At 35.7% G+C, this 25,711-nt stretch overlaps 1 protein-coding gene across 5 annotated transcripts in view; it reads left to right on the top strand.

Annotated features, from left to right (window-relative positions):
* The window catches only part of AHI1 (Abelson helper integration site 1), a 98,060-nt gene extending 72,720 nt beyond the window's left edge, over positions 1 to 25,340 (top strand). For 4 of the 5 annotated variants that reach the window (XM_083829363.1, XM_083829364.1, XM_083829366.1 and 1 more), the window contains 5 exons: positions 3,348 to 3,413; positions 5,697 to 5,859; positions 7,283 to 7,383; positions 18,609 to 18,688; positions 22,730 to 25,340. In XM_083829363.1, coding sequence (XP_083685489.1) covers positions 3,348 to 3,413; positions 5,697 to 5,859; positions 7,283 to 7,383; positions 18,609 to 18,688; positions 22,730 to 22,958 — 639 coding nt within the window. In that variant the 3' untranslated portion in view covers positions 22,959 to 25,340. The remainder of the gene's footprint in view (positions 1 to 3,347; positions 3,414 to 5,696; positions 5,860 to 7,282; positions 7,384 to 18,608; positions 18,689 to 22,729) is intronic. The other variant, XM_083829367.1, reaches the window with a different exon arrangement.
* Positions 25,341 to 25,711: the final 371 nt, after the last annotated feature.

The raw sequence follows: 25,711 nt of genomic DNA, 5'->3' as shown, positions 1-25,711 counted from the left end.
TTCAGTTCCTGGAGTAAAGAGATTACATGATGTTCTTAGGGAAGGAGAGGATTAAGTAAATTTCTAACACTTGGCTTCATAAGGAAAAATGAAAACAGAGAAACTGTAGAAGCTCAGATTCCATGAATTTTAAAAACGCTTTCAGTATTACCACATTTTTAAGCCAGTCATGTTGTTGTGTTTTTTTTTTTCCCAGTGTTGTGTGTTCATTTCTAATTTTCTGTTCTTAAAAACAAGCAAAAGCAAAGCCACCACCACCAAAAAACCTTGGTCTCAGAACCTCAGGTGTTAAGCACCGAGGCACGGATCTGTTGACCAGACAAGGGAAGCTGTAACACACATTCTCCGTGTCCTTGCTGGAGTGTCTGCACAAGTCATACTCCCGGTTCCTTTTCCACTCTGGCAAAGAGAGGTACAGGGAGCTGGAGAGAAGCTGTGGCACTGTGCAGCATCGAGGAAAGAGACGTTTGTCCTTCTTTGTGTCACTGAGTCTCTCCCTCTGACAGGAAACGGGCAGATACTTGTGGTACTTGAAGTATATTTATTCAGTGCTGGAAATGAACTGCTGAAATTTTTCAGAAAAGGCAATAAAAAACATATCACTTCTTACTCAGTGCTGCTTCTTTTAAGGTCATGAATGCCCTCTGATGCCCAAATCTTGCTGGCCACCTGAATCTGCCCGAATATAAAAGCAAAACCTCTGTTACCACAATCACTGAAAATGCCCAGTTAAGAAGAAGCCATAAATATTTTAATTAGTGCTATTAGTAGGAATCAGTGACACTTGACACAGCAACTTACTTACCAGGTAATTCTTACCTGCAGTGCTCTCTCGTATTAGTGATTAAAACATTTTTTGTTCATTTTTGTTAGTAAAACCAAAGCTTTAAGTGGGCCTGTTGTGGATAACTGATATAATGCTCCATGGTGTGGAGCTCTGAATCAACTGCTGGATCCATTTGTCTTCATCTGAGGATGTTCCTTACGCTAAAAGCTTCTCACAGTTTTGTCTGAGCCAAATCAATGTGACATGGTGGGCTTTTTCAGCAAGCATTTTATTCCGTTTTCTCACAGGTGGTTTGCCTCACAGTAAGACCAGCTCCTTGGAGCATAACTATAGACCCCATGTCTGTTTGGATGCAAGAAGAGGATTAACTGGCTTCCATCTTGCATTAAAAAAAGAAGACATGTAATATTACATTAAGAACAGTGTATTTGTACACTTCAGTACACCTGTTGCTTTTTTGTAATCCTGAAAATGTGGCTTAATCTTTTGATATGGCATTAAAAAATCTAATGTTTTTAGACTGAAAAGCCAGTTGTTTTTGCTGGGTGGTTTACTACCAGAGTAGCTGGTAGTTAGGATGTTTGAAAAATCACATAGCGTGGCAGAGCCGGCTCCGGTACTATACAGGGTTAGCACGCTTGTGGTAAGCAGCCGCAGGCAATTCCCCAATTCGTGTTTCAGCTGCCACAGGGACTGGAGGGGGGATGTATGGGCAGCCTATGCCCGTACCTCTTTAAGAAGAGATTCTCTGGATTGGTGTTGCCTTAAAAGTTTAACGCTGTATCTGAGAACATTCAGCATAGTCTCAGGATGACTCATGGATTTTAGCTTGTTATTTCCAAACAACTTGCTCCCTTCGAGGTCTCCTTACATCGAGTGTTTGAGAGCACATAAATACTTTATTAAAAAAAAAGTCAGATTGAGACACAATAAATGGGGCAATGTGAGTACCTGAGCTAGATACCTAAATAATACTACTAATAATTCTGATGAATCATTTTTGAGCAACAGGAGGCACTCCCATCCCACAGGCTAAGCACATTGCCTGCACAGTTCTCTTAACCTTGAGAATGAAAAATGAGAATTAGCTGAAATGTGGAAGGCACTGCTAGCTACCGGTAGACAATTGATCAAACCTCTTACTCTGAACTGCGCTTCCACTATTCTTTGTTCAAAATTTGCTTATCAAATCAGGCAGGTTTGTTTTTTTTTGTTGTTGTTGTTTTGTTTTGTTGGGTCTTTTTTGTTTTGTTTGTCCTCTGTGTATGCAACAATTATTCAGAACTCTAGGTGGTAAGCTTAGATGTTCTGGTAGATTATAATAACTGAGTGCAACTGTTCACTTTTGTACTGCATTCATCAGTATGCATTGTGTGTGTATGTAACTATTGTGATGCTGCCTAAACAATCTGGAGACAATATGAAACCTTGGTTTGCAGGAGTATAAAGGATTTCTTTCCTGTATGGGATAAGCATAGCTAAGTTAAGAAAACAACGTGTAAGGGCAAGAATCTCTGTCCTACAGAATGCCATTTATTCTGTTGAAGATTGCAATAATGATGTTTCTTGAATCATCCTAATATAAATAGATAATAAAGGGAGCAATATATTTTAAGTACATTTATAAAAAAAAAAGAGAAAAGTTAATGCAAAAAACAGTTAAATGGGCTCTAAAATATGAAAAAGAAGTATGTTGGATAGAAATTCCCAAATATCAATGTTTTTTATAACATGGCACAATCTGTTATAGCTGGAAATGTTGCTTACTCCGCGATATTCACATTTGATTCTTCTAAAATATTTTAATTGCTATGTAGTATTTCTATTCCACAGTGTAGTTGGTATCCTTTGATGCAAGCAAAATCTAGGGGAAACTGGTTTCCACATTGTGAAAATAGGCCATTGGAAAAAGTTAATTTAAGCAACCAGCAAAGTTCAATCTCTTCCATTGTTCTGATTTCTCTTCTGCTAATTTTCACTGTATTTCTGTTTTATATCTCGCAAATGAAAGGCTCTGTTTTTTGACAGAAATCAAATTTTTTAGCTACTGGCACACCCTAATTATTACATTTTATATATGTTATTCCTTTGACTTCATTAGAAGTCTGAAGAGTTAAGTGCCAAAGATGGAGCAATTAGAACTGAATGTGAAAGTATTAGTTATATTAAGACCAACCTGAAATTCTCCATTACATGAAAGTGACATCTTTTGCATACCAGTTCAGAGGTAAAGTTAACTGCAACAATTTCTTAAACATCAGCTGTATTATTTTCAGTGCAGACAAGCTTAGACTGTGTAATCATCAATCCTGTCCTCCCACATGTTGTCTTTAGCAGAGTGTACATACTTCAAAAACTTAGTGAATATATTCTAAACATCTATATAGTCAATATTACTCATGGTTGCTCAACATCACTTCTGCTTTTTCTTTTTTAAAAAAGTATTTTTATTGTAGTTTTCTTTTTGCTGCAGCAGCAGATGTGACAAATATGGAAAATACTTAAAATTCTAGTTTATTAAAATACTTCACATTAAAGTTGAAATCATTTCTTCTTCTAGAATGATGACTCCCTAGCTGCACTGGGGGAAAGAGGAGGAAGCAGTTGCCCACTCAGGCAAGAGACAGTAAGTATTATGTAACTTTTTGCATTATCTCCATTACCTGTTGCACAGCATCTGTGCTTTTGAAAACTTCTTTTTTAGCATGATCCCAATGATTTTTTTGCCCCCTAGACTATCCTTATCAACATGTTCATAACCACCATTACCCATGTTACTGCTGTTCTTATATCACTCCTGAAAAGTCATTTCGTAAAATGTTGATGGATGTAGATTTTTAACTTCTTTTTGCTTGATTTGGACCCAGACAGCATTTAACACGTATCTGAATATCACATCAGAAGAAATTCCATTGCTTTGGGCATAATTGTGAGGCTTTTATATTCTTCTTTGGTCCAGAGATGCATTTCCTGTATCCCCCCCATGCTCATTTTCTGATCATTTGTCTCCAGAGAATATAACGGCAATTTCCACATTTCTTTTAAATTTTCAGGCTTGCTAAACCAGTTGTGGTACAGGACACATTGGTATTTTAATTTTTTATTTCTGGGAGACAGATTGCGGGGCTTGCTTGGTTGGTTTGAACTGTTTGTTGGCAGTGTTTCCATGTTACTGAATTTTTGTAATTTTTTCCAAACGACAAAACATTTACACTAAAACTGCCTTGCAAAAAGGCACCGCAAAAAGAAGTATTTATTACTCTGCCTTTCATTGGGTTTCATTCTGCTAAGTAATTAGTGCTAAATTCCTTTTACCTTAAGTGACCTTTCATAGTACTATCACTAAGGAAACCTTTGCCATTGAGCTGAAGTGGCCACTGTTATAGCACCCCTTACTGGACATCATCATTTAAGCTTCCAGTTCTGCACTGCTTCTGTATGGTGCTCTGTAGTGTGTTTTAATTTGGTTCTGTTCTATTCCGTAGTTCATATTTCTATACTGTCAACATCACCTGTAGTTGTATTAGCTTTGTTAACGCAGGGAGGAGAATTATGACAAAGGATGGTCATTGTTTAGCTCCTTTATGTAAGCTCATGATTACTGTTCACACATTTAGATGTATTTCCTGTCTACTGACAGCTAAGCTGGTATTAATGCTTTGATGCTGACCAGCTCACAAATTACCAATTCAACTTTCAGTGGTAGAAACATTTTCATCTTTTCCCATTCATAGGTGATTCATCAGTGATGTGCAAGTATTTTCATACAATGTCATACAAATGACATTGGTTACATTTTTACACCTATAACTTGTAGGTGATCATACTGAAAATAGAAATACAAATATGAAAAGCACTGTACAGATCAGCAATTTTAGGATTTAAATGCATTCATAGGTAATAAAAAAAAGTTTACTCCAAATCCCTGTTTTCATAAAGACTTTGCTGTCTTTAATCCTCTATTCTTTCTATCACTCCCTAATAATCTCTGTTTCTGACCTGTCTATTTATGATTTCACAGGGGGACCTGAGGTGAGGATTATATGTAGGGAAATAGTGTTCTCTGTGTAAAATAAGTCGTAATTCTGGTTTCCACTTATGATGAGGGAAGTGAGCAATTCCCTTATTCTTTCAGTTCACTTCTTTTCATTTTTTTCTGACTCTGAATTTGTTAGGACAGATTTTTGTTCATAGAACAGGGGAAATAAACAAGAAATTATACTTGATATCTTCATATACAGAGTAGAAAGCAGGCTTCTGGTAATGTATTATATGTAGTGTGCATGATGTTGACCACTGTTACCGCTTTTATCCTGAAAAGTATTGTGTTTTTCAGTGGCAAATGGCTTTGTTATATGAAATGGAATATATACCTATTTTTTGCAGATTTTTTTAAATCGTATATGCAAATCCTTATTTCTAAACAAGCGGAAAAAAAAAAAAAGGAACCGATCAAAGCAAAACTTTGCAATGACATTTTTCCACTAAAATTTTCCTTCTGGTAAAACTGTAGCACTGGTGAAGTATTTGTTTGAACACATATGCTTCGTGCACACAAAGTGGGATCTGAAGGTGGTGTAACAATTCTGAGAAAGTGAATGTATGAAGTGTTTTTTTTCCTTTTGCTTCACAAGTAAATTGCTTATAAAACTAACAGCTGCTGTTTTGAAGCTAATCTTAGTGAATTGAATGTTCTTAACCATTTCTACAATCCCACAGTCCTTTATCTTGCCTCTCCTGCTGCTTTCCCACCACCCCTGATCCCATTAGCAAAACTTGAGACAGCCTCAGCTTTTACCAAAGTGCAGCTTTGGTTTCAGCTGCTTTTCTGCAAGAGGAAGTGAATGTTGCGCTTTTTTCTCTGTGGCATGGTTGTGATAAAGCTGTGGTGCTCTTATCTCTCTTTTAGGTAGTGGCTCTTTATGACTACACAGCGCATCGATCAGATGAGCTAACCATCCATCGCAGTGACATTATCCAAGTGTTATACAAAGATAATGATAACTGGTGGTTTGGCAGCCTAGCAAATGGACAGCAAGGCTATTTTCCAGCTAATTATGTGGCTGGTGAAAGTAAGTTTACTGCTGTCTTCCTGGTATACCAATGTGGGTTTAACTGATGGTCCAAGATTTTACTATGCTGTACTGCTTATTATTCTGAAGATATGAATTTATGTAGCACACAGTTGGCATAATGATGACTTATTGTGATGCAGAAATTGTATAAAGTTAGCTAACCACTTAGCAAGTTGGCATACCTGACTTTAAAAGGTATTGACAATTAAACATTCCAGCTTATATAGTACTGCCTTGATTATCAGTTAACTGGATTGATTCCTCATTCTTTATTACATATAGCCACCTGGTTCATGCCCTGCCTTGCCAATGTTTTAGGACACATCTGAGCATTTTGCTGGCATTTTAGGCTTTTATAGGCAATATTGCTTAGCTCTAGCTGGTTACCATTTATAAAAAAAAAAATAATAATAATAATAATACCCCCCTTCAACTCTAATGCAGATTGCTCTGTTCCCAAGTAGGTAGATTTCCGTATAAAGCTATAAAAGAACAGTGATGGTTAAATCTCATGTCTGAACATTGAACTTGCTACCAGGCCCTCGTCGTTAAAATGGTTTTGACTCAACTAATACAGCAAAAACTAAATGTAACTGAAAAAATAATATTGGAAGCATCTGACTGAGTCAACTGATGTAAAGATGCTCAGTATTCTACCAGTTGTTAGTATTCAATTTATGTATATATTGTGTGGTCACATGCTACAGGAAATACATTTGCTTTCCTAAACTATCTAGCTATCAGTTATACTGGTGTTTAGAAATCTTTCAACCCAACGTTTCTCAAGATGTTTTCCCCCCATTTTCTAGTTCCTCCCACTGTCTTCCAAGTGAACTTTAATATTTCTGCCCATTCCTTAAAAAAAACTTGGACATGCTACTGTGCTAACTAGATGATGCTACTTAAAATAAGTTGAACTGCTGTCCTTCCCCTTTGTCCTCCCCTCACGCATCTTCTGCATTTTCTCCTTGCTCTCTTCCTTGCAAAATAAGGCAGAGAGCAGTCTCTAGGGAGAGTCTTCAATAATGTCCTGTTGCTCTTGAGAAAGTTTTAACAAATGTATTTTGAGGTAGTTGGCCAACTTGGGAGCACAGGGAAGTGTATAATTTGTTTCAGTTGTTGACCATTCTAATAATGAATCAAAAGAAGTATGAATTTTATTGCTGTTGCTATAGCTGTTGTTCCTAGTCGTGTAAATGTTTGATTTTTATTTTATTACCTACAAATTTAAATCTAAGCATAAAGTTAATGGGCAAATTTTGATCAATTCAATCAAGTTTAGTTTCAAACATTTTTGACTAGTATTAGTTCACATTCCATTTTTGGTTAGATCATAACGTCATAGTTGTTCACATAAAATAGATATTTCTATAATTCTTCCATGGCTCTCAAAATGATGAATTATGAATCCTGCTTTCAGAAGAATATGAAGAACAGCCTTCAGGATTAGTGTCGGATTCTGCTCCTCTTTTGCCTGAAGGACCCACAGAAGCAAAGGAAGGTTCTCCAACACTACAAAAGGTAATAACTGAGAAGGAAGTTCTATAAGTAGTGGTAGAGTAAATCCTTTGTATGCCAGGTGAACTGTATTAATTTTCCTTTCTTTTTGGAAAAAAAAAAATAAAAAATCTGATGCATAGACCTCATTCCAGTACAGCAGATTTTTTTTTCAGCGGGTGGCTAATGTTCATTTCTTGTGTCAATTAAATATTCTACCTATTCTTGAACCATTATAATGAGTGCCTGATCTGCCATTGAATCCAAGGTTGATAGAAGTGTCTAACAGTTACTAAATAGAAGTAACTTTTTAAGGAACAACATGGATTTGTCAAAAGCTGACGCATTTTCTGGCACTTGATTGTCATTCTTGGAATATGTACTGCCCACAGAATCTTCAAATTTTCTGCTATGAGATTTCCATATCTATCAGGTTGCTAAAAGAACAAAAGCTGTGATGTTTTCTCTCAAGCATTTTCCAGTCCATGTAGTACTTCCCTAATTAAGATACCCAGTATGATCATAAAGCCTCATTACCAGACAGTGCGATATCCTGCATACAAACCTACTTATTTGTCAGTGGATCTTTCTATTTAAAAGCTGATGGTGATCCTCTGATATGAATGATTGCTCTCATCCTGTAGGTTGCTCAGGAGGAGACTTTATAGTTTGGAGGAATAAAGGAAAGAAATACCAAGAAACCTTAAACAGAGCATTATATTGGTTTTTCTGACTCCATCCATTTTTCTTAATTCCAGGCGTAATTGTTTTCTGCTGTAATATGTAAGGTACTACTGAAATAGTACTTTTAGGGGTTGTCTCCTTGGTTAGTTATTTTTATCCCTAAAGTACATTTTAAGTAAGTAAACAAGAGTTTTTACCAACTGTTAAAGCTCTTGATCAGATATAAAGTCTCTCCACTCCCATAGTATACAGCTTTTGGGTTGCAGCATTGTTGTTGTTTATGCATCACATGTTGTATTCCATGCAGAAACATTCCTATTTTTGTGATTTTAGTTAGAAGCTGGAATGCACAAAACAGCAAAGGAATAGCAACCAGTTTTTAGTAACGTTAGAGAAAATGTACATGATGGAAAAAAATATTAAGGTGGTATGTTTTCTCTAGATCTTTTGAAATACTGCCCTGTTCAAAGCAGGCCAAACAATTTTCACTTCTCTAGACAGAGAATCAGAAACTTACTAACTTTCTGTGTAGCTTATGTTCCCCTTCTGTGAAGTAAAGATGATGATTGTCTTACACTGTAAAACAGCAAAGTAGTAATAGAAATGAGTTCAGCAACTGTTAGAATTTAAGAATTGTTTTATTCCAAAGTGTTTGTAGCCCTCTTAAGTATGCTTTCAGCAGCTACTCATTTAGTCAAATACTACCAATATAACTAATTTAAAGGGGATTTTTGTTCAGATTCCTTTCAAGTGATTTGACTTTTCTATATACTTCTCTAAAATTGAATTTAGTACTTTGCCTGACTTACAGGACTCAAAGTATGCAGAGTGGCTTGGTTACTTTTTTTTCTTTTATCAGATGGTGTATCTTTGCTATGTAATATATTGTAATGTTGAAGGTTAAAACACTCAAAGCCACTTCTATTAACCTACTTTGTGTAACTTTTGTTTTTATATATGTGAATAGGGAGGTAACATTTATTAAATTATTTAGTACAGATTACTCACTTGGCAGTCTTGTTGAAGCCAACCGTCTTGTTGAAGCCAGCTGCTGTAAATTGAATGTTATGAGTGTTATGTTTCTAACTATACTTTAAAAATGAAATTAATCACCACATCGAGTAGTAATAATTAATCTGAAGTATCTGTTGCCACTTTGTGGCTGAGAAACTAAAAGTCAAATATCATTGTCCCAGAAAGGCAAGGGTGCATTACTTCCAGATACATGCTTTCTTCCAAAGTCAGAGTGGAACAAATTCAGGAAAAATAACTTCGTTACTAGAAAGCAGGAGGATTTCTTTTATCTGTTATCTATGTTGCTGGAGGCAAGAAAGGTATCACAGAGGGAATATGTTGCTATACTCACCCTGTTTCACACATACCCAGATTAGAAACGGGGGAAGAGCTGAGGTAGTTATTGTCATTAAGACTTGATCATTTTTTGTCCTAATCCTTTTTTGTTTGTTTTAGTTTAGTAGAAAACTAATTTAATTAGATCAAAACAATTTTTGTGCACACTAACTTACATTTGTCAGTTACAACCAATATTTATTATTCAACTTTATAAGTTATTTTTGATTAGCTCTAGATTTTGTCAAGTGTCTGTGGTTGACATACTATTGACATACTATTTTTGTATTACTAGTAGCTCTTCCAGTAACAGTTTTAGTAGTATTTCATCAAATTTTTCTTCACTGTGATTCTGCTGGCACTTTAAATTAAATTTACCATATCTTTAATCATTAATTTGAATTCTGTAGTAAAGCACATACAGTCCATACAGATATTCAAATGGTATAATGCATAAAGTATACAATAATAGTCCAAAAGCAGGCAGATATGTTGCTTTTCATCTTGTGTAGCATTGATCAACACCACAGAATCACCAGGGGTCAAGAAAAATCATGAAACATTTTCAAGTGCTGGAGAAAATGGCATAAGAGATTGGTATAATGGTTACAAGTTAGATACTGTCAAAGAATGAGCAATGAAGGAGAGAGTACACCATAATACATGGCATAGAGAGGAAAATTGGATGCAATCTTTTTTCCCCCTCTCCTGTTGTTAAACAAGAACAGGGAACATGAAGCTGAAATGGAACACATCCAGTATTTAGAGATGGAAATTCTTGTTTATGCCATGCTTAGTTATCTGGCAAATTAGCTACTACAAGACACTATTAAAACTTAGACATTCAGGGATTAATTTTTTTAATAGAAAGTGTAAGGCTGATGTAATGGCTGAGATTCCAGAAGCATCTAAATGAGTAGGAAATACAAATCTGGCTGCTGTTTTTATTTTATTTTATTTTATTTTTTTAGGTTACATAAGTATTTAGCATACTTGCATATATGCTGTATAATTCACCAAAAAGATACTGAGCTGAAGTTACAGCAAATGAATTAAATCTCTCTGGAAAGCATGAGATGCCTTCAAGTGCAATGGTTTTACAAAAACTTCTGACTGCTGCATAGACGAAACAAATGTCACTGAGCTGTTTGTCATAGTGAAGGAAAGTTCTATAGTGCTTTGACTTTAGGCAATACCAGATACTTCTGAGACAAAACTGCTCAGAGGACCACTGGGGGTCTGATCAGTTATGGCAGTTCCTGTGTTGCAGCAGTGACACAGCAACTTTTCTTCCTATTCCTTTCGTGTTTTTTCATTAGTAGAGCTGAAAGGAAATACCAATTTCTTTTACATGAGAAATATGAAAAATCATTTTTCTGTAATACCCTATGATTTTTATCTTGACAGAAAAGGAAGCATGTTTTCTTTGAAAATCCAGAAAATGTATTAAATAATTAAGTTGTTGCTTAAGTTGTTAAAACAGACTGTAAAATATAACCAATATTTTTTGTTGTTGTGCTCTTTTTTTGCCTTTTTTTTCCACAAGCATACTTTCCGAAATAGTTATATCGAGGTTTGATACATCTCTTGTTCTTTATGTATTTTTAAGGAATATTTAAATATTTAATTAAGACTGCAAAAATATTATTACTGTGGAAATCATCATAGCAGCTACTCAGGAGATTTTGCTACCATACTAGTCTAAAAAGGGCACCTGAAATGCAGATGAAGAATATGGTAGTTTGAATCACTGACAATACCAGATAATCTTATTAAAAATAGTTTTCCAACTGCGGATATTATAAGTACCTAACTATCTAGCTAAGCATCAGAAATTACGATGAGTGAATTAAATGGAATCATTAACATTTGAAGAGTGTGTAATACTTAGGGTCCAATATTAATGTTTGCAAATACAGGCCATTTTGTTGTAGTTCAAAGAGCTTTCAAAATGATTTCTACCATCAGCTTTGCATTCATAACATAATAATTTTATGCAAACCTTGTTTTCCTGCCTTATGAGTTACTTAACTCCTGAGCCACAAAATTAGGTCATAATCATGTTTAATTACAACATACATTTAAACTGCCAATAGAAGTTTCATGGAGTGAAGATCTCACTATGCTGTTGAAGAATTCTAAGTACTGGGGACAGACCTACCATCTGGCTGGTCCAGTAAATCTGCTGTTTTCAGGTGCCTTAAGCTGAATGCAGAAAAGACAGGAATTCAGATAGGTTTGTGCTAGAAATCAGAATTTGGGGTTTTGTAAAATTTTGGCAAGTCTGAGACATTTCAAATTCAATACAGTACCTTTTTTTTTTTTGGTCAGAAATGTACTGCTGTCTAAAAGCCTTGTGAATAGGTTTTATAATTTAGGTTGGCCTACCATTTTTTTATGTGAAATGCCTCTAAAAAGATTCTGAATGTTAAGTATTTCAGTTGGGTTATATGGGAATAGTGGGAAGGAGTGATGGACAAAACAAAGCAGTAATTTAAAATATCAGTTAAAATCATAAGAAAATATTCTTCCTAGTATATTTATCTTTGAAAAATTAAGTCAAGGTATAAAATATTGATCATAAGCATGAAAAGAAATTGTTTACTTCCTAGAACTACATTGTTATTACATGGTTTGGATAATCTAACTAGGGATCATCAAAATTTGACTGTATGTATATTTAAACAAATTTTGAGATTATCACTGTGTTCACATAAATAATTCATGTTCTCACTCTTCTTCCCCAGAGTAGGTTATAAGACAGCGTAGCATCTGTAAAATAACCTGCCAAGCTATTGAGGCTTTTCCTCTGGGCTTGAGCTCTTTCAGTGTGGTTGGTTTTGTGGACTCACAATTCATTAATTATAACTAAAAATTAAAACTTACTCCACAATATCTCCAAAAATACTAGCTAGAAACTTTGCTAGTTTCGTCAAAAATGTTAATTTTGTAGTTTGTTCTGATTCTGCTTTGTTCTCTAATTGTGCCTTTTTTCAGGTTACTGGGAAACAATTCATTGACTGATCAACTGTTAGGAAAAGGAGGGACTAGAAAGATCTGAGAATCTGAGAAACATTTATAAAAATTAGCATGGTAGAATTTTTTTCAATCAATAGAGCTGAAGACTTTCACACATCAGATGTGTGTCTATTTTGAAGATTCAGAGAGGTTGCAAACCCACTAAAATGTGATATTCAATTGAATTAGAATGGTGAAGCTGATAATTCTGGGCTTCGTTCTTGTATAATGTGATTACAGATCTCTTCTTCTAAAGGCATTGACACCTTCTGGGCTGAAAGATACCATGCATTTTTAGAATCAGTCTGCAAGGTTGCTGTGTAGTCTTCCTCAGCAATCATTGAATAGGCATAAAATAGATACAACTTTGCAAATCCTGGTAACTGTTTTGATTGTTCTAGAAGAAACCTTCCTTCTGACAGAAATTTACTATGGTACCATCTACTAGGAATAGACTATTTTCCTCGAGCAAAATCTGACCTTAACATATTTCATCTTTTTAGTTCTGTAGTTTGTTATTTTTAGATACTGTTTTCCCTTTAAAATGGAGCTTGTACTATTCAGGTTGAATAGTATTAAGCATTTGTTTTGCTACTTCATTTGTAAGCTGGTAGCTCTTTCTTTTTCAGGTCCAAAACCATCTCTGTGGTTCCTATGAGTTCTGTCTCATAAATGTTTGTGCCTGTGTCTATAGTGTTATTTGAGTTATTGAAATAAAAGTTATTCGTTTAATAAGCAAACTAGTATCTACTGGGAAAAAGTCAAGGATGGTATGACATCCATAGCCATTTGCTGTAAGTGACTGTGGTCTATTTAAAGATAGGAAGAATCAGGCTGAGACACTGAACTGGCGAAGCAGAACCAAAAATACTATTGAGCGACATTTATGTTAAGATAGCTCTCAAAAACAAGCTAACTTCTCTCTTCCCCATTGTTTTCTCCTCGGGTCCTCAGAGCCTCTCTCTGAAGAGGATTGAACTATTTTTATGCAAATTTTAATGCAAAGCTGTAACCACAGATGAGTTCCCAGAGGCCAAGACTTCAAGACCGAAAACACCTGTTCTGAACCATAGTGCTTCAGTCTGAAGCATCTTGTCTCCACTCTTACTCCTCTTTATTTTGCTGTCTCTCAAACAGTCTTCCAGTGATTTGATTTCAGAGAGATAGTATTTGTCAGTATTCAGCTGTGACACTTAAAATTATGATTTTCGTCCACTAGATTTCCTGCAGGTCTCTCCTAGCTGTGAGCAGGCCCAGGATTTCGCAGTTTCAAAGACTGGACAAGGCAAAGTCCTCTGTGCCTGTTGCTCTAGCATTCCTAGATGCGGAAGCTAGTGAATGTTAGCATAGTCCCGAACACTTCAGTGATTTAGCTGCTTTTCAAGGGAAAGATACAAATTCATTTCAATGTCTTTGATGTACACAGAACTGCAGTTTTGTTAGATACTTGTAACTGAGGTAATAATTTTAGACATAGGGTTGACAATATGGTGATCTCGTTTAGATAGGCTGGTACTTAATATTAGAGAACTTCATATATATATATATATATAATTATTGCATTTTAAATAAGGTCAGGGCAAAATAAATCTATGCAATTCCACTAGCAAAGCTTCCTGTCAGTTGTTGATTTAATGGGGAAATATTTGGGTAGGTACAGAATAGGATGAGGGAAATAAGGAGTGTGGTGTGGTGTCACAATCATTTCTCCCAAACTTGACTCATTAGAAAAATTTTGACAGGAGGCTTCAACTGGGGTGGTAAAGTATGTTGGTATACATCATTTCATCCATTGACTGCAGTAGAAAACGAAATATAGACTTAATACAAAAAGAGTTTAATGTCCTAAAGACTAATTTAAAATACACAGCCATGTTTGTTCTTGTTGTCTGTGATCCAATGAATCTTTAATTAGATGAGGTTCTGTAGAAACAGCTTCTATGGGAAAGTTTAGAGCATTTACTTTCATAGCTTGCATCACCAAAATAGAGGAAGAAAATAAATTCAGATTGCCTGCACCATTCCATCTTGTCCATCTGCCTCTTAACCTGTTAGATTACCTCTCCAGACCTTGGTTATAGAAACAACTCTATGCAGCCTAGAGGAAAGTACTGCAAAAAATCTAGAGATAGGATAAGACTTTGTCCTTGTTAATTCCTTTAGATGCACTCTGCTTCAGGTTTTCCTGTGAAGTGTGTTCTGATGCATTGGATTCTTTCCATGAATGTACAGGGAGCGTTTATTGCTTAAGTTACTTCTTTGGATTCTGCAACAGGGATCAGGAACTGAACTGTTTTTGTGTACTTAGCCTTTCATTTATTTTATTTTTTTGTCTTGGTCACTTCTTGTGTAGAAACACCAACGGTATTAAGGATCAAAGAATCAAGGCCTAATGAACTGTAAAGCAAGCATGTCCTCTAGAAAAGGAAAGTAATACAGTAAACATGTCAGGCTTTATTACAATTTTTGGTTTTGTGGTAGTAAACAAAGCAAAAGAAACTTCAGGATGAACTGATGGTCTCCTGCCTTTCTGGTGTGCTGTATTTTTCATAGGGTGGAGAATTAGAATAAGGCAACAAAACAACACCACTGGTGGCACTGCACACGGAGCTCATATGTTGTACTGTGTTCAGTATTTGTTCTTGTGAACAGAAAAGTTCAAGATATGAATATTAATTATCTGACATATTTACTGTATTTTTTGTTTAGAACAAACGCAGCCCTAGTAATTTGGTTTGAATGTTTAAGCTCTGCACTGTGGATGAACTTCATAGCTAACACTGTATCTGTTACAATGCAGAGTTTGCTGAATCTTAGTATGGACACGCTGACAATAGTGGAGAGGTGTTCAGAGCTTCCCGTCAGATGTGCCCATGCAAAATAAGAGGTCAAAGAGGTTTAGAAATGGGAAAAGGAGATAAGCAGTCTCCTCAGCCATACTCTAGACTTCTGTTGCCTGCTGCTTACATTAGCATGCCCCTGGTGCACTCTCCATATACAAGCGTTACTACAGCCTCATTAGCTGTATACCTCTTGCCTGCTCCCCTACCCTCCACTGCCTCATTCACTGTGCTCCTCCTGCTGCTTTCATCCTCTTGTTGCACCATCTAGTTAATGCACTGCCTTCTTGCATCTGCCCCCACCTCACCTATTCCTTCAGTACTGTTACTGCTTGGCTGCGTCGCTGGGATGGGAAATGTAGGTCGAGGACTGGGCTAAGAAGGACGCAAAGATAAGTGGGATAGCGAAGAACAGAAGGTAGTGGCAGTGAGATCTGCTTCAAAAAGATCTTGTATCTGTGCAGTTCCTGCCTCATTACGTGCTTGAAAGTTTGTAGGAATGAGGTAAGAAAGCTATCATATTCAAACAGTACTCTGGAGAATTGGGAGTCTGTCCCTATGTACCCTAGGAATTCTCATTAATTACCATGCCAGCTGAACACAGCTTTTCCAAGGTAGTCTAATTGTGTGCTCTTCTTTCCTTGGTACCCATGCTGAAATGCTGTGCTTGAATGTATAAAAGCCTATGTAACAAGTAGTTTTAAAAACAGATCATAGGAAAGATCATAGGAACTTTCAGTTAAGAAGCTTAATTTAGTGGGTATTTTAACCTCCTGTCTGTAAAACAAGCATAATTTCCTGTGTTTTGGTGTTTGAAAGTATTTTAAAATGTAAGAGATGTCAGTCTTCTGTAGTGTCATTTAAGGGAATTCTAGCAGAATGGACTTTGGAAAGATCCATACTTAATTATGGTATTAGTACAATATAGAGATTGTCACACTTGCTTAAAAATGGAACATCAAAAAAAAAAAACTAGTTCAGCATTGTTCACATAGGGTTTTCAAGGAAAAAAATTAGTTCTGACTGCAAGTAAAGGGAGTGCCTTATTGTGTATGGCAAGCACCTAGAAGGTTACGAATGATGTAGGAAGTATTAGTTATTTAAGAGTCATTCCCTTTACATCAGTCACTTGTGTTTTCATATGAATGGCATTATATTTCTTCCTTTATGTTTAATTGTACCATTGACTTAGTCTAAAGTTATTGCTGTATTAACAAGAATTTTGTCTGTGAAACAGAAGATTTTTTTTCCTAGCCCAGCCAATGCTACATTAGTACATTGTAATATGCTGATTTTTGTCTAAATTAATCTAGTAAACTATGTTATTTCAGCAGACTAATTCTAATGACTAATGTTTGCACATGGTTGTTGTGGGCAGTGTGCTTTATATGATCAGTAAGTCAATGGGAGCTTGATCCTGTTTCTTCTAACTCAGCAGTAAAATAAATATTAAACTAACAAAATAATACTAGGGAGCAAGACCAAGACAAAAAAGTTCAAATTTCATTAAACTACTTGCGTTGACTAGATTTTATTTTATTTAATTCCATTTTGAGTTTAAGAAAGTAATTAAACTCTTCAAGACCTAAAAGTGAGGTTTGGGAAATATGAGTTCTGTTTCTAGTACAGTCTTTATTTGTGTGTCAAGACAATTTTAATCTGTGCCTCACTTTACCCAGAATTAAAATTGGACAATAGCACTTGACAGAGAAATTTTAAGTGTTTTTTATTAGGGCTTTGAAATCTGTGATGGATAAATTTAGTGTCTGAAAACAGAGTATTTTCACTCTGTTTCAACATACTGAAACAAATGCTTTATTTATTTAAAAAAAAAAAAAGGTTGTGAAGCAACCCATTGTTTTCTGTTTCCATTCTGTGTAGAGTGACTATCACTAGAGTGATACCTTGCATATGAGGTCGCACAAAATGAAATAAACAGTTGGCAGATTGAAGTGTCAAGAACTATCTTTTTTTCCCCTTTCTGTTACTTCCAAAAAATCCTTGTTGACTTTGTAGCTACTTTTTTAGATGCTGTATTGTTGTCGGGCACTCTAGAGTTGCTGAATGGCACTCCCTTCCTAATACTGCTCATATTTTACCAAGCCTTTCCAGCGCAGTAACGTCAATAACCAGCTCTTTCCTGGAGCAATCCAAGCTGATACCAGAACATTAAACATCTTATTTACAAGCAGATGAGTACATCTGTGCTTGGCAGAACTGAATGGGCTGATCTTTTTAACACTAGGGCCATCCGAGAAATTCAGGAACAATGTGGTAGGTTTTGCTTTAGGCAGGCTATGAATCTGAAGCTGAACTAAAAAAATCATAAGCATGGGCCAAGTTAGTTTCAAGCTCATTCTTCTCTTTAGTCCCTGAAAAATATTACTTTTTGGAAAGTACCAGATCTAATCTGTCCCTCCTTTCTCTGGCCTCGGGCTCTACGACATGACACTTTTTCTCCAGTTTCTTTGTAGGGACCAGTTGCTACTGTCACAACAGCTGCCTGGATATAACTCCTGTTTTTCTTTCACGCATACCGTACCAGACACTTACAGAATGTAGCAGTCCTGTCAACCTGAAGTCCACAACAGTTTTTCACCAATAGCATTGTGTGCTGTCCTGCTTTCCACAGTTGTTGTTTGTGGTGCTCTGGAGGCCTGAAGTCCATGGCTGGATGTGTGTGTATGCCCTGTTCCGAAAGAGCAAATTTTGAATGAGTCTGTCAGTAGTGTTGGCTTCTGTCCTCTGTGAAAATTAAGCTGTATGGTTTATATAAGACATTTGTGAATGGTCTGGGTGGCAGAAGGTAGAGAAAATAAGGTGTCCCTGAAGACAGTAATCTCAGGTCTCGTACTAACTGAAAAAAAAAAAAAATCTAAAAGGGACATGATGTCTTCCTGATGGAATTAGAAGAGTGTTTACAGAGGGCTAGTTGCATTTTTTTTCTTTTGAGCCCTGAGTAGTAAAGTAACCTGGAGTGGTGTTTTTTTTTTTTAAAGGCTAGGCATCTCTTGTTAAAACTATGCAATGAGATGGCTTTTTAGCATTCTCCAGTAGCAGACATAACTTACTTTTCACAGACTGTTTGTATTTTAAGCTTAGCAGATTCATAACTTCTTGTTTCTACACATACCTGAACTGTCTTCTATTTGCAAGTAGCTTTTTTTTTTTTAAACCAGGCTACTGTTTCCTTGTTTGTAACCACATAGGAGTTAACATTTTATGGCTGATAGACATTATTTTTCAAACGAGGTATATTCTCTCCTTATTCAGGAAGCTGGTGGGTTTTCAATGTACATGTGTTGGCCCCGTTGTCTTTCTTCTTTCTACCTTCCTGCTTTTTTTTTTCTTTTACAGATGTCACCAGTCATCAGTAAGACGGGGGACCTGAAATGTATCTCAGGGCATGACACAGATAGGGACTCACCTGCAACACAGTAAGCAAGAAATATTTGAAATGATTTGCAGTGTTACATCTGTAACTACTGTTAGGAAGCTGTCTTAGCAAGCAAAACAAGAAGGTAACTTTAGGATACTTATTCAAAAAGAGTGCTTCACACTTAAAATGTGAAGGAAATAACAATTTCTATATACATATACAAACAAAAACATATACCATAATGTACATCAGAATAAAAACTAAGGAACACGGGATTGTCCTATGGCTTTCCTTTGTTATGTATTAGACTTTATTGATACAAATAAAAAAATATTTTTACACCTTCTAAAAAGTAGTACAAATTGGAAAAGGTCACGTACTGAGAAGGTGCAAGCTACCATCTTTGATTGTGACACTTGCATTTCTTAAAAATTGTGTTCATTTGTTGTGTGCTGTAAGCAGATAAGATCTCAAGATTTTGAACAGGAGCTGCTACAATAGATTTAGCTATTGCAATCATTTGTACCTGGGAAAAATCATCTGAAAATACTTCTTGAGGTATTTTATCTACCACTTTAGGTATCTGTCATCTAAGCAAAGTTATTTTACTGATTATTTTCCAGACTGGTCCCATAACCTTCCCTCAACATTGCAGATGCAGTTACATATATAATTTTAACTTCTGTAAATCCTAAATGATTTTTTTTACATCTCCACCTCTATCTAGATTTGAATATAAATTGTGAGTGGAAAGTTCAACACTCATGTTTGATGAGAAAGGGACTGTAAGACTATAAGTTGGTAATAAGTTGGTATAATTCAGGGTTGAATTTTGAGCATGACTATTCTGATAGGACTTAAGGAAGGAAATGCCTTAAAAGTACAGTTACTGTGACAGTTGATGCAGTCTGTCAGAAGCCATTATCAAAAATTTGATGACTGGACAGTGTTAGTAGAGCTTCAGCAAACAATTTGTTTGAGTGCCTTTTCCCAGGCAAACACTGATTAACGAGGGACCACAGATTTAAAATGTGGAATCACAAATTATTTAATCAAATTCAAGAATTTCAAGTCATGTCAAATGTGAAATACTCATTTTAATGGAAGCTAAATCTACCCTGAGAAGAGCTCAGGCTGAAGTATCATGCTGAAGAAATAGAGCCCAAACTTCTTCAGTTGCATTTCAAAAATTTGAGGGAAGCTGCCTGCATGCCTTTGTTGCTGGAATGTACTCCCTCCTCCTGAAGCTTTGGAGTAGGAATGTTATGGAGATGGCAATCTGAAGTCGTGCTTTATGTCATTGCTCTCTCGTCTGGACAAAGAGCAGTGTTTCAGAGCCTCTTTCACAAACTCTCAAGGCACTGAGCCATTTATACCTGATTGTTGGTGAGGGAGAGTGAAAGATGCCATGAGATAGTGTTTGATGCTATACCTTATGAGGGGAGAAGAATATGAAAGGGAGAAGAACAGATGTTTCAGTACTACGGTGTTGTATTGTATTTTGCTTCGCTTTGACCAGACATTCTAGGTTTTGTTATATATTTGCTGCCTTGAAAGTATATACTTTGCAAGCTTTTCCATGAACTAGAACACAATGAAATGTAATTCAGTTGTCTTTTATTATAGCAGTGACTGCAAACACCAGTTTTTTGCTTGTTTGTTTGTTTGGGTTTTGTTTTCTTTTTTCAGAAAAGACTATAAGTTCTTGCTGTGTTTTAATAGCTGGAAGAGAAGAGGATATTCTTCTCTTTGCCACTACTTTGAAAGACAGCTCCATGTTTCTGTTTGGAGGTTACCCATGTAGTACACATTAGATAGTAAAACATCTCAGAAACATGGCTGCATATTTTTCATTAAAACTGTCACTTCTCTGTACCTGAAACCATGACCCATGGGGGCTGTGACAGAACTGCAGTTTTCCAGTATCACAGCAGTTGGCTTGTTGAAATACCTAGAAAATGACACACAGGCTAGAGTTAAGATTTTAACTGGAAAAGTTTTCTATTGTAGCATCTAAAAGCGATTTCAATATGACTTGAGATCCAGTCCAATCTGTGATTAAATATTCAATTCAAAAGTTTCCATTTTCTTCCTGTTTTCTATGAAAACATATTTAACATCCATGTCATATGCTAATACATAAAAGGAACCGATCAGTAACTAAATTTTGTAGCAATCAGTTCATTTGTGATTACCAAGTATGCAGGTTCTGTATGGAAAAGTGAAACTTTGCACCTCCACAATTCACAGTATCTTTCTTTGAGCTTCCAAGTGGTTGTTTGATGGTTTGCCTAATAAAGAACACTATTCATTATGACCACAGTAGCTGCTGCAAAAGAAACTGAAGGGCAAGTTTTGATGGAATACCTATCTTTCAGAATTTCCAGATGGAAAATACCATTTTTCAACATGAAAATAAATTTCAACAATTTATTCACTTATTGAATTGAAATAAATAAATTGAATTTATTTTTTATTTCAATTATTTTCAACATGAAAATAATTATCCAAGATGGCAGCTGATTTTTATCTTAGCCAAGCAGTTAACCTGTCTTCTGCAGACTCTAGAAGAAACAGAAATGTCTATATAATAGATGTTAACTAAGGTTTTTATCCAAGTATCTCAAAGATTAGTTACATTGTTGCATCTGATGTGATGTTCAAATAATAAAAAGATGAACTCCTCTTCTCAAAAATTTGAGTAGAATAAATTTATGCCAAAAATCTGCATGGTAGCCTCACCCTTTGAATATTAGTGATTAGATATAATCTCTCAGCACAGACTTGTATCTCCCTAGATATATTCCCATTTTACAGTTTTCTTGAGCTGCACAAGGTAGTGCTCTCTCCATAAATTTACAATGATTACACATCAAACCCAGATGAACACTCAGTTTGGTAGAAAATTGTACTTACTGGTTAATTATGATTCTGATCTCTGGTTTCCTCAGGTGGCAATACTTTTCAGCTTGTCCTAGGAATCCTAATGCAGGGGGTATTAACTTCCTGAACCTTTTCCCTCAGGATGCTCTGGTATTAGAGCTGCAGCAATTCACATTTTCATGAATAAACAGTTCAGCTTAAAAGAAATAAATAAAACTTACAGGCAGATAGTATTAATTCCATTAGGAAGGCCAATATGTAAACATTTTAATCTATAAAAATTATTACATTAGCACAATATCACCATTAGTAATGGTCTTACAGCAGTGTTTTTTGGGAAACTACACTGTCTCATTGCATTCTTCAGTCTTGATTCCTCTGCTTGTTTACATATTTCAGCAGCATCCAGCATTAATAGTTCTGGTCACAAAGAAAGATCAGTTTATGCTACATGCAATACAAATTTTAAACAAAGACAGTACCTGCTCTTGATAGATTACATTTAAATGAGTATGGTGTATATATAAATTTACAGCTTCTGTCAAGAATGGGGATGCATGGTAGAAGTGGTGTAACATCTGCATAGTCACTGGCAATATCTGCAAGACAAGCCTGGTTCCCTTGTTTGAAGCACTAACTGGTAAAAACACAGGAGCTTGCCTTGATTCTTTTGTCATTGTACAAAGTCTGAGAAGCACAAATAGACATAAAAATCACTAATTCTATGAACGTATCATAGTTTAGGTAAGTTCAAATGGAAAAACTAATCTTTTGCACTTTGTCTGCCTGTCTCCCATACAATGGTTAAATAAATAAAACATGAATTTCTCTTAAATTGCAAGTATTTTGGTGTTTGAGCTTAGAAAAGAATAAAAGTGCAATGGCTTTTATGATTGGAGGAGACTGGTAATTTGTATTTTTAATGATGTGTTGATTGTTGAACAAGACTTGCTGATTTTTAAGATCATGAGCGGTTCTTTTTAAACCAGTGCTATGACATGTTGAAAAGCAGACTAATAGAGTGGTCTCATTTTGTCCTCATGTTTTTTCTGTCTTTGTTCTGCAGTGGAATGGTAGTTTTTGTAGCTGTTTGAGCATTGTACTCAAGGAGGACAGACAGACAATTGCTCTAATGCATCAGCTGTGTGTGGAAAAAGCTCTAAATTTGAGCTAACTTTGTGTTTCTTTTACTCTTTTTATATCCACTTTCCCCTAGAGGTGTAAAGAAAAAGAAGAAAAGGATACAGAAGAACGAGACAGAAAATCAGACCAACTTAATGGGTCTCGATTCTCCTGTATCATCAGTTACAGCTAATGGTGTTGAAAATGAACCTACAGCCCATGGGGTGGAATTGAAGAAGAAGAAAAGGGCAGCGAGAGGCTCGAACTTGAGCAAAAGTGGAAAGACAAATATTGCCTTTGAGCCTGAATGCTATGACGTATAGTCATAATTTAATTCCAAATACCAATGTGACATTCAATATACACACAGAAATGTATTTGAATGATGCAACTTCAATCTTGCTTCTAAGATTGACAAGAAATAAACAACAACAAAGAACTAAAATACACAAAATGGTGGCAGTTGTGACTTAACAGTGGTGTAACCCTGTTCAAAATAATTTTGATCAGGGTTCCTTGAAATTAACAGAACTTGAATGTCCAGCTCTTCACTAGACTGGTAAAATCTGAAATGCACTTTCATATTTTGTGAGAATCCCACTGACAAATACAATGTTAACCATCTGGTTATATCCTAAGTTAGGCTAAGCAGGCATTTCTGTGGACTGCAGATCAGTCTATTGTGAGCAGAGAATTGAGTCCAAAAGTGTAATCTAGAACAAAACAAACCCAACCACAACAAAAGTTCTTGAATTAGCATTTTATTTATTTTTTTGTATATAAAATAGAGCAGTGTTCAGGATGGTGAAGTTGCAAAGGAATGCTGACATTACAGTGTACCTGAAAACATGAGCTTTTATTTATTATTTTTTTTCTGACATGAAATATTCACTTGGACTACATAGTGCAGCACTTAAGCAAATTGTTGAGTAACTACCTATGCAACTAGTCAGACTTCAGTGGGACTGTTCATGCTTTCCAATCCAAATAAGTGTTGCAAATTCCAGGCACTTATATTTTCAAATGAGATTTTTATGCGTATAATAAAGGTGCATTGCAGTTTTGTCAGAGTTCCTGGCTGCTTTGGCAGCAGTCTTGCCAAATAAGTGTTCGTTCTTCTGAATGAAATATTTCATTATCAAACTGTGTATTGTTATACTTTTTCTTGTAGTCTTTATTCAGCTGTACGTGTCATTAATCTTTTTTTTTGCTTGAGTATTATGTTGTGAACTTTTACTAATAACTTTGCTAATTATCTACAATTCTAAATAATTTGTTTTATATTAAATGAAACACTTTCTATCAGTTAGTGCTGGTATTTTTTCTGGCTGATGATGTCCAGTTTATTTTTACTCTGCTAGGAAATTCTTCCTCCTCCCCCTCTGAAGCAATAAATAACATAAAATTAGAAAGCCCTTATTTAGTAGACAGGGCACTTGATTCCATTAAAAAAAGAAGTGAAAATAACAATGTTGGGCACTGATGTGTGAAATGCACCCAGATGCAGAGCACTAGTTGCTATATATTTTCTAATACCTTCCCTGCACATGTTAAACGGGACAAACCTGTAAACCTGTTTCTTTTGAGTAAAAAGGAGCAGCAAATGTTCTTTTTGGCCCCACTGGTAATGGTTCTTTGCCAGCAGTCCTAGCTCGGCTTTGCCTAGTGCATGTGTATGGAGTTTTCTCCTAAATGGGACGCGTGAGTGTACTGGAACATTATGAACATCTCTTTCCCAGTCATAGGTTCTGTAAAATTATCTTAGTCCAGGGACTGCCTGCTTCCAGCAAGGCTACTTGCTTCTTAAGCTTTTACTTTTGCAATATATTCAAATTCATAATTCTGCATGACATGCGGGTTTTAAAGATTTTAGAAAAGAGAAAAATCTCAACATCTTAGGTTTCGTTAAAATGTCCAGGGTTGCACTTAAAAGAAGGGCAGAGCGTGACATCAGGCTCCACGTCAGGGAGAGCTGAGCAGTAGCCAAGCTCTGGGAGCTCATTGGAAGGCATTGTAAAATGTTAATTTGGCATTGTGGATGCTGAAGACAGAAATAACACTTCAGATAAACACCACAGAGAGATGGTAGTTCTAATCAAAGGCACAGCACCTCCTTTCATGCTTGCGAACTAGGGCTCCAATTATGTTCACTGCTCTGAAGCTGAATAGAGCTGCTCTGCCACACTTTCCAAATTGAGAGGAGAGGCAGCAGTAGTGTCTTCCAAGGCACAGTTCCAAATAACAATTAAGCAGAAGAAATCAGATAAGAGCCAAACATGAAAATGCAGGGAGTTGAAAATAAACTTTTCATAATGTTTTCTTGTAATTGCAATATCTTTTGTTTTGTTTTTATATTTTTTTTCCTCCCTACCACATGGTTGGCTGGATTTTTCTATTGCTTTATACCAAATCACTGCGGTATTGGAGGTTTCTGCATTCATTTACCAGAAAATGAACAAAAATAAGGACCTGCAATTAAAAAAAGTTGAAGTGTTCTTTCAGTATTTAAGTTAGAACCTTCAGACTATTATCACTTCTCAACAAATTATTAACAGGGCACACTAGAAATTACAGTTTTTACCTTTTGTTCAGAAATATGGCTAATGCATTCATTGTAAAAACAGTTTTTCTTGAGAGTTTAATCATTCTTCAGATGTTGCTGTTGGCATTTTAAAGTTTTTCTTTCTAAAAAGCATTCTTCTTTTCTTTTAAAGAATAAAACATAAACAGTTTGGAATAGAATAATAGTTTAGAAAAAGTTTTGAAATTTAACTTCATATAATGCTTCTTGTTTCTATGTCAATGCAACCTACATATTTTTCAAATCACTTCAAAATGAACATTGTATACATTTTCTGAAAACTGTACAAGTATTCAGAAGAAGAAAAGAATTCAAGAAGGATTCAGATTACCTCCTGAAATTTTTCTTTTTTTTTTTTTTTTTAAGCTGAAGAACTACATTAAGTACCCTAAAACATGAGTGCCCTGCAAAATTGCTCCCTAAACCATGACTTGAAATACCAGAATTATAAACATCTGTTTGAGGAATTTTTACAGGGTGATACTAATTCATTGC

Source organism: Anser anser, assembly GCF_964211835.1.
Source record: "Anser anser genome assembly, chromosome: 3".
In the NCBI taxonomy this organism is placed as follows: Eukaryota; Metazoa; Chordata; class Aves; order Anseriformes; family Anatidae; genus Anser; species Anser anser.
The sequence above is the reverse complement of the archived record's forward strand: the minus strand, read 5'-3'. Positions and strand labels throughout refer to the sequence as shown.